This window comes from Herpailurus yagouaroundi, unplaced genomic scaffold (genome assembly GCF_014898765.1).
Source record: "Herpailurus yagouaroundi ecotype Mexico unplaced genomic scaffold, PumYag 199, whole genome shotgun sequence".
NCBI classification, from domain to species: Eukaryota; Metazoa; Chordata; class Mammalia; order Carnivora; family Felidae; genus Herpailurus; species Herpailurus yagouaroundi.
In genome coordinates, this window is record NW_024412430.1 from 4576721 (window position 1) to 4586356 (window position 9636).

General features: G+C 47.1%; 1 protein-coding gene across 8 annotated transcripts in view; it reads left to right on the forward strand.

The window, feature by feature from the left end:
- Positions 1-5483: 5483 nt before the first annotated feature.
- The window catches only part of PRUNE2 (prune homolog 2 with BCH domain), a 274947-nt gene continuing 270794 nt past the window's right edge, over positions 5484-9636 (forward strand). For 6 of the 8 annotated variants that reach the window (XM_040449305.1, XM_040449310.1, XM_040449309.1 and 3 more), the window contains exon 1: positions 5493-5747. In XM_040449305.1, coding sequence (XP_040305239.1) covers positions 5712-5747 — 36 coding nt within the window. In that variant the 5' untranslated portion in view covers positions 5493-5711. Of the gene's footprint in view, positions 5748-9636 lie in introns of all 8 variants that reach the window. The other 2 variants (XM_040449313.1, XM_040449306.1) reach the window with 2 other exon arrangements.

Consider the following 9636-nt stretch of genomic DNA (forward strand, 5'->3'; position numbering starts at 1 on the left):
AGAGCCCAGTGTTTTTATGAGAACCACGCGTGGATGCGGACTGGTAATTTGGGGATATAAAACGAGCCTTGCCGTAAGAAGCTTACATTTCAGGAGTAGTGAATAGTGCAGGCAGATGTGTTACTGCAGGGAAAAATCACCAGCCAGAGTATCTGCAGTGATTTCCTCTGAAATAGGCGTGTCATTGTGTGAAGCCCAGATTGCCAAAGGAGCGTAACTTTTAGGAGGTGTTGCTTGCCGTAGGATAGACACAAATTATAATATAACCTATTGCATTATATGTATTCTACAGAAGGTATACTATGCATCTATAATAAAACAAGTTCACATTTTTAGTGGCTATCGATCCATCAGCAGTTGACCCAGAGATTTCCCTCTTGTTGAGTTCTCTTCATGGATACCCTTGTCCTCGCTGCTAACGTCTTCATTAAGTTTCTTCTCTATTTGACAGATCCTTTATGATGACTGTAATGGCATCTAGGCCCAGAAACACATGCCCTTTGCATGTATTATTCATTTAACTTTCACAGCACTCTTAGGAGGGAGGATCATTCCTATTTTACAGAGGAAGACGCTGAAGCCTAGAGAGGATGCCTTACCTAAAGTTACTAAGCCTGAAGTTACCCAGAAATGTAATGGCTTTTAATACCAGTTGTTTTATCAGATTCCACAGTTTTGTGGGTCAGGGATTTAGGCAGGACTCAGCAGAGGAAGCTGGACTCTGTTCCATATGACATCAGCTAGGGCGGCTTGTCTGGGACTAGATAATCTATTTCAAGATGGCTCACCCACACGGTAGGCAACTGGGCTGTTAGCCAGCACACTTAGTCGTTCTCCACATGGGCCTCTCCGTGTCGCTGCTTGGGCTTCCTCATAGCATATTGGTTATGTTCCAAGAGTATGTATTCCAGGAGACAAGAAGTGGAAACTGCCAATCTCTTAAGGCTTGGTCCCAGAAACTGCCATGGTGTCTCAGCTGTATGTCATTGCTCAGGAAGTTATAGAGTTCCCCTAGATTAAAAGACAAGAACATAGAATAGACCTGACCTGCCATTGGGAGGAGTGCCAAAGAATTTGCAGCCTTGTTTAATCTACCACGGCAAGGATGAGAATCCAGATTGTAGTCATGACACTGTATCGCGTCTCAGCTAGTACAATGCCAGGTGCGTTTCTCAATCACTGCATTTATCTTTGTGTGAGAGTGACTAAACCATGAGCTCCTTGAGAGCAGGGATCTTGCCTTTTACATCATGGTGAGGCACAGTGCCCACCTAAGCATAGCTGATGATCCATAAATGCTGGAGGAATGAATGACACAGAGCTGAGTTCTACCCCTGGCTCTGCTTTGAAGCAACTCTATTAGCCCAAGCAGGATATTGAACTACTCTGGGCTTTGTTACCTGTGCAGAAAAATAAGGGGATGGGATTACATGACCCCTGTAGTCTTCACTTCCCCAGCACTACCATTTATCAGTGTCCTTGGGCTGCTATAACAAAATACCATAAATCAAGCAGGTGAAACAACAGACAGTTGTGTTTCCCAGTTCTGGAGGCCGGGAAGTCCAAGACCAAGATGTCTAATTTGGTTCCCGGTGCGAATCCTCTTCCTGGCTTGCAGACAACCACTTCTTGCTGTATTCTCATATGTTGGGGTGGGGGAAGGAAGGAAGGAGGGAGGGAGAGACACAGAGAGAGAGAGAGAGAAAGAGAGAGAGCGTGAGCACGTTCACAAGAGCTCTGGTCCCTCTTCCTTTTCTTATAAGGAGACCAATCCTGCCCTGGGGCCTCTACTCTTAGGACCTCATCTAAACCTAATTGCCTCCCAAAGGTCCCACATCCTAATACCATGACATCGGGAGTTATGGCTTTGACATAGGGATTTTTGGGAGACACTGTTTAGTCCATACCACCAATTCTACAAAATCTACGCAGGCTAACTAATTGAAAAATAAAGAGATCTCAGATAGGAGTCTTAATGAGAGGAATCCAGGAGAATGAAAAGAACGGAGTAGAGGAAAGGATTGTTCTGTTGAGAAGAACAAAGGATGTGGTCAAGAAGACGGTTGGATTTTAGGCTCAGACGCAAATATTGGAATTACGTTGGTGGCACTTGGACCAGAAGGAAGGAATCTAATGGAGGCTCTTTCAAAAGTTGAGGACTTGGGAGCTATTAGGCCACAAGGGGTAGGAGAGATTTATAAATCAAAGTGCGCACCGCATTTTGTATCTGGGTGATGAGGGAATGCTGGTTTATCTGGCATCAGCAGTGCTTCCCAACTGTGACTGTACAGAGAATTATCTGATGAGCTTTTCAAAAATACTGATGCCTGTATTTTTTAATACAGCCTCCTGCTGATAATACGGATCCTCCCAAGACCACTCAGTTGAGGTTTTCTGGAGATGGGACTGGAGCATCACTATTTTTCAAAGACTGGCTGCACGGCGATTCCACTGTGCAGCCAGGGCTGACAATTTCTAATTAGAGTTAGTTAAAGGCACTAGATTTCTGGCTGTGGTGGAATGATGAGAAAGTGAGGATTGAAGCCGACAGCCACCAAATAACTTGGGATGTGGGTTGTATGGTATATAGATTATGACTTCCCAAAGATGTCCACATCCTAATCCTTAATAGCTGTGAATAGGTTAGGTTTTATGGCAAGGGGGAATTAAGGTTGCTAATCAGCTGGCCTTAAAACGGGGAGATTGGGGCGCCTGGGTGTCTCAGTCGGTTGAGCGTCTGACTTTGGCTCAGGTCATGATCTCTCAGTCCGTGAGTTCAAGCCCCGCGTTGGGCTCTGTGCTGACAGCTCAGAGCCTGGAGCCTGTTTCGGATTCTGTGTCTCCCTCTCTCTCTGACCCTCCCCCATTCATGCTCTGTCTCTCTCTGTCTCAAAAATAAATAAACGTTAAAAAAAAAATGGGGAGATTATCCTGGAGTATCCAAATAGGTCCAATGTAATCACAAGGGTCCTTAGGAAGAGGAACAGGAAGGTAGAGGCAGAGAGGCAGAAGGAGAGGTGGCTATGAGAGCATAGTCAGAGAGATGCAACATTGCTAGCTTTGAAGATAGAGGAGGCACCTTGAATGAAGAAATGTGGGCTGCCTCTAGAAACAGTTTTCAAGAAAACAAACAGAAAAAAAAATTTTTTTAATACTACTACTACTAATAATACTAATAAAAAAAGATTCCGCCCTAGAGCATCCAGAAAGGAACGCAGCTCAGTTGACCTAAAACCTTGATTTTGGCCTGGTGAGACCTGTGTCAGACTTCTGACCTACAAAACTGCCAAGTAGATCCATGTTGCTTTAAGCTGCTGAGCATGTGGTCATTTATTACAGCAGCCTTAGGAAGCTAATACATGTGGTCAGTTAGAGGAGGTAAATGTTGATGCACTTTTGCAGGGGCCTTGTTGGTGGAGGAGAAACTCTGAGAGAGAGGTGTTAGAATTGCAGTCTTATTGGGATTTTTTTTTTTAAATCTCAGGGCTGTAGCATACCTCCTCAGAAGGTTTAAAATCAAAAGTCAAAGGAATAGGCTATTATGTGTGTCACTAAATTCATCAATGGAGTCAGAGGCAAGAAATTCCTGGAAACGTTTCGCGGCAGCATTGCTTGAATCGTGATCAACTTCACTGATCTAAAGGCTGACAAAACACTTGTTTTACCTGGATGGTTTTGAATTACTTAAGTCCCCGAAGAAATAGATAGGATCTGCAGCCTTGTCACAGCTCATCACCGGAATGTAAACCGGAGCTTAATATTCCTATCGCTCTCCTCTAATCAGATCTCTAGACTCTGCTGATGTTTTTTCATTGGGTCCTCCTGAATAAGAAAATAATTGGATAATCACACACACGCGCCCCCCCCCCCCCCACACGGGGGGGGGGGGGGGTCAAAGAACCTCCCACATGTACATGTATTCACTAAAGTGCATTTATTGGGGATTTATATATGACATGACTTGTGTTAGGGATTCATCAATGAATGTGACAGGCGAAGTCCTGGTTCTTGTGGAGCTCACAGCCTGGTGGAGAACACAGACAAGTAATTGGGTGAGTTAGAGTGGAGCAGAAAATACAGGTTGCTATAAAACAGGCAACTGGCTCCGTGTAGGAGTGGGAAAGAAGGATATGTCCAGGGGAGGGTCTTCCTGGGGGAAGAGAATTTCTAAGCAAATTTCTAAGAGAATTTCAGCAAACTCTGGATACCTTTAAAAATGGAAATTCTCAGGCCCGTGAAGCCAGACCTATTAAGCCTGAAATCCTGGGGATGAGACACCAAGATCTCTGTTTTATTACATCTCTGAGTGGTTTGGATACACCCTGAAGTTTGAGAACCAGAGGTCATACCTGGGCTGCACATTAGAATCACTGGGAACACTCCTACCACTGTTGCGGTGGCCCCTCTCCAGAGACATTGACTCAGTCGGTCTGGGAATAGAGCATAGGAATTAGTAGTTGTAAAGCTCTGGATGTTATAATGTGATTTCAACACGCAGTCAAGGTTGAGACCACTTCTCTAAGCTGGCAGCTGAGGCATGAGTTAGCAGGGCCGTGGGAGCTGGTGAGAGGGCAGGAAGGGTATTACAGCCTAGATGTAAGAGAAAGCCTGAGGTTCCTAGGACTTGATAAGGCTAGAGAATACACACTACAAAACTCCATGGCTTAAAATAGGGTTCAAACTTATACACGTGTTTATTGCAGTAGTTTTAAAACTTTAATGTGCATAGAAATTATCTGAGGATCTTGTAGGACACAGACCCTTATGCAGTAGGGAGGTTCTGTTGCCCCAGCTCTCCCTGAGCCTGCACGTCAGAGAGTGAATGGGGACTGCAGAAGTATCTATGCTTCAGCCCAGGACCAACATAAGGACACCCCGCCTGGGGCGAATCGTGGATGCCCGTTGCTGGGTGGGTATGTTGTGAGGGTAAAAAGAAAAGATGCATCCTAGCACAACCTCCCAGCCGGCTCTCCTGATTATTTTCCATCAAGGTCGTACTGCTTTTAGCTCAGCAATAACCCCCCACCTCCAATCTAGCCGAGTGCATCCCCCGGCCAGGCCCGCAGAGCCAGCTCATTAAGTGGCCGCTGGAGCTCTCTGTAACGTGCCAGCCAGCCAGGGAGGCGCTGGCCGAGGAGGGGGGCTCTCCGGGGACCTCTTTTCCCTCTCTCCCTCTTCCCACCTCCTCTGGCAGACATCGGCGGTGCCTGCGGCAGAGCCTCCCTATGCAGCAGCCCCTTGCACTTGGCTCGCACTTCTGGGCGCTGTCCATGGTTGCAGCATCTTTCGGCGCGCCACGTCAGGAGGCCGCAGCGGGGCCCTGCGATTGGCGGAGGAGCCCCTCGCCATCCCCCAACACCCCCGCCCTCGCGCCCGGCCCGGAGCCCCGGCCCCCGAGCCCCGGCCCCGCAGGCGCGTGCCAGTGAGCGCGCGGGGCGCGCCCTGGGGCTCCCGGGCGGCACACCCACTTTCCTTATTAGGGCAGAGTCGACGCCCAGAGCGGGCGGCCGAGCGCGGGGGTGGGGCAGGGAGCCCAGGAAGGCGACAGCCGAGGGCGCAGCCACAGCCTCAGCCGCCTCCGAGCGGCAGGAGGGAACAGCGGTCGCTGCGCTCCGGCCAGCCAGTTTCCCGAGACCCCGCTTCTCTCCTCGGGGCAGAGATCTTCCTCTGTGCCCCGCCGGGTACCCCTAGTCCAAACGTCTCTCAACGACATGGAAGAATTTTTGCAACGCGCCAAATCTAAACTGGTAAGTTGGGGGAGCAAGGCTGTGTGCGTGCGTGTGTGTACCTGTGGTGTGTGTGTGTGTGTGTGTGTGTGTGTGTGTGCGCGCGCCCGCACGCGCTGATGAAGGGGAAAGGGCATTGCAGCAGAGGAGGAAGAAACAACTTTGCCACTTAGTTGTCAGGGTGTGTGGGCTAAGCCTGGAAAGAATCTTTGGAGCTCGGGTCCTTACGGCTAGCAGTCTGTCTCCAGAATCCTGCCCCCGCAAAGTGCTGAGCTGGGGGTGGTCGTGGCCTGACAGAAGTTGGGTCCTGTGTGCCCAGTTTTGGTTCCTTTGGCCTGAGGTTGGAGAAAGGTACGTCCAGCCAAACTTCAATTTGCGTCTGAAGGCTAGAGGGTTAATGGGTGTGGTGCTCCTTTGGAAAAAAGAGCCCAGCCTTCTGCAGATGCAGTACCTGTAAGTGTAAAGCGGGAGGGGGGTGGGGTGGGGAAGAAACCCTTAGAACTGTACTTTAGCCGGAGGCGGTGGCCAAGCGTAAGAGAGGAAGTTAGGGTACTGCTAGGAAGGACGTTCCTGCGAATGCGCAGTTTACCCAAGCGTCCCCCACAAAGAGCTTGCTCCAGGGCAGAAGTAAGGGATGATCTCGTGTGACTCATGTGCCTCTCCCGTCCCTGTTCAGGTCCCTGTTCAGGTCCCTGTTCAGATCTGTAACTTGGGTAGAGGCAGAAGGGGAAAACCCCAACTGTTGCTGCCGATGTGGGGGTTGCCCGACCATTGTTCTCTTGGGAAGAGACCAGCATGTTGGCGGGTACCACTGAACCACTGTCCAAAGAGTGAACTGTAATTTTATTGTGTGCGTTTACAGTTGCTACACATTCTGGAACAGATTCTAGCGGCTTCCTAATTCCAAACTGTTTTGGCTCTCCAGCATAGCAGTAATAAACATAATGGGAATGTTTCTGTTTCAACACTTAGGAAAAAGCCTCCGCTCATTTAGAAGCAATATCTTTCGTGAACAGTGAAAGTACGTTTTATGGGCCTGGCAGAGGAGGAAATGCATAATTTATGATGCCTTTAACCTTTAAACCTTCAGAGAAGACAAAATACAAAGTCACCATTAAGGTGACGTCTTAATCACAAGGCAGGGTAGTTGCAGGATTGTTACAGTCCCTCATTTATCTTTGCACAACAAAGGGAGCGCAGACCCAAGTCTTACACTGATTTAACTCTAAGTATCTTTTACAAGACATGAGAGTTAGTAGTAAGTATTTTGTTTTCTACCTCAAGTGCCCCAGAGACTCAAACCATTGTGGGGATTTCAGAAAGTTTGTGGTCATTTGTGTGTTTATTACTGACCCCCTTATAGTGTTACGTGAGCACTCGCACTCACTTGCACTTCTGATAGCGTAAGTAAACTCCCTGTTCTTTACCTAATGATGAGGGAGAAACGGTCAAAAAGAAGTCGATCGTGACAACTTATTTACTTGTTTGTTGTTGTTGTTGTTTGTTGGTGGTGGATGAGAATGATTGGGCATCAGTGAAACACATCGATTTAGACTGCACCTGTGTTTCACTCCTGAAACATTTATTTTAACAATAAACATTTAGATTGTGGGGTCTGATGTGAGCAAGAGATCTGCCTCATTTCTTTTTTTTTTTTTAATGTTTTCATTTATTATTTTTGAGACAGAGAGAGGCAGAGCATGAACAGGGGAGGGGCAGAGAGAGAGGGAGACACAGAATCCGAAGCAGGCTCCAGGCTCTGAGCTGTCAGCACAGAGTCTGACGCGGGGCTTGAACCCATGAACTGTGAGCCGAAGTCGGACACTTGACCGACTGAGCCACCCAGGCGCCCCTTGCCTCATTGCCAAAGAACAATTGCAGGCCTGGAAAAATTCCCTGTTTCAGAGCAATCGTGGAAAGTAATGGGTAAGTTTATTTACCGAGTCCCTTCATTAGACGAGCAATTTGCTGTCTATCATTAAAAAAAAGACAGGAAAGAGAAGTGGTTGTTTGAAATACTGTTTCTAGTTTCCTGTGTTAGCCAGAAGAACAATTACTGCTAATTTTATTTTTTCTTGGAATAGGTTTCTTGTTAGACTCTCAAGGAGCCTTTCGTATTCAGCCACAGGAAAGGTGTTCTGGTCACTTTTGGTGTCACATTGGCCCTGACAAATGATCTTTTCCAGGAAAATAAAACTTTTTCCTAATTGCAACATTCACTATAGTCCAAGATAACCTTTCATTTTAGATGACAGATAATCTTTGTTTTGGAGAAAGAAATTAAGTCAGTAATTATGACGTTCATTTGTGGGCACATTCATAATCAATTAGTAAGCTTTTAAAAAATCAGGCTAATAGGGGCGCCTGGGTGGCGCAGTCGGTTAAGCGTCCGACTTCAGCCACGATCTCGCGGTCCGTGAGTTCGAGCCCCGCGTCGGGCTCTGGGCTGATGGCTCAGAGTCTGGAGCCTGTTTCCAATTCTGTGTCTCCCTCTCTCTCTGCCCCTCCCCCGTTCATGCTCTGTCTCTCTCTGTCCCAAAAATAAATAAACGTTGAAAAAAAAAATTTAAAAAAAAAAATCAGGCTAATACTTAAGAAAGCATTTGAAGGAGAAGAAACTATGCTGGCCTCATTAGGCCAGAATTAGATAGAACTGAGGTGTTTTCCATCAGAAGTTAATATAGGCTTATCCCTATGATACCTTTAAAGAATCTAATTGACAGGTTGTTTTCCTACCTACTTGATTTCTCGCTTTGCTATTCTGTAATCATGATGTGTATCTTTCAATAGTTTGAAATTGTCAGTGTTCTTTCCAAAGTCCTAACATAACCTCACCCACCATTGGGACTAGCTAATTCCAATAGGCAAGAGAAGTTTTGAATTGCAACCATTTTGCATTTGTTAGTCCTAGATAAAATTTCCAATGATCAAAACTTGGGAGGCATTGTGCGTCTCTTTGCCTCCTGACCAGGAATATTTATTATTCATCTGTTTTTGTGAGGGGAGCATCAGCTTTCCCATTCTAGTCCAGGCCCGTGTGTTGAACGGAGATCTTTGAAGGGGAAGGGATGTTTTTGAATTTTTATCCGGTAGTTTCGGGCTTGCTTCTGTTGAAATTGGGAGAGCATGCCGTCAAACCTTTTTCATCCTAGTCTGGTCCGGCTGATCCTTAAACTGACGCATGTTCGCGGACGTAATCCCAATCCCTCCCCCCCCAAATCTCTCCTTCTGATACACACCCTTCCTTCCTGAGAATATGCTGTGTTTATCAGAAGTGGCAAAAGCGGACCCCAAGTGTGGCCTCAGAGGGATCGCTTCTTCCTGGTTCTCCAATGGTTCTCTAGGGGGCCTGCCTTCTGCCTGGTTGGTACATGCTTGGGTGCCCGGTTCTGCTTGGTAAAAAAAATCTTAGCTGACTGGAGGGCAGCAAGAGAAGTCGTCACTTATTCCAAGCATAGTCTTCTGAGATGGCACCTCCCTGACAAATACAGAATGACGAGTAGGAGACGGAGACAATGATGGTTAAACAATCAAGCCAGCAGAGAAGCCAGGATTCACTCCCCTGATGTGAGCTCGCAGCTATGTCTCTGGGGTGGACACTCATTGCTAGAACTGGAAATGAGAATAAAAACACACTTTCTTTTTTTTTTTTCCTGCCAGGGCCCACCTGGCTTTTCTTCCACCTGCCCATTCAGAGCCTGGAAGAAGGACAGAGATCAAGTCCAATAGTTCCAGGCTTGTCCTGAAGTTTTAGCTATGCTCTCCTTTTTCGGTTATGCCGTTTCTATGGTGGTGTCTTATTCTTAGTCGTAGCATTTCTATGGTAAGAGAAATGGAGGGAGGGTAGGGAATAGGGGCTCCCTGCCCTAGACTGTGATTTGGGAAATGTCCCTCCATTTCATGGCGATCG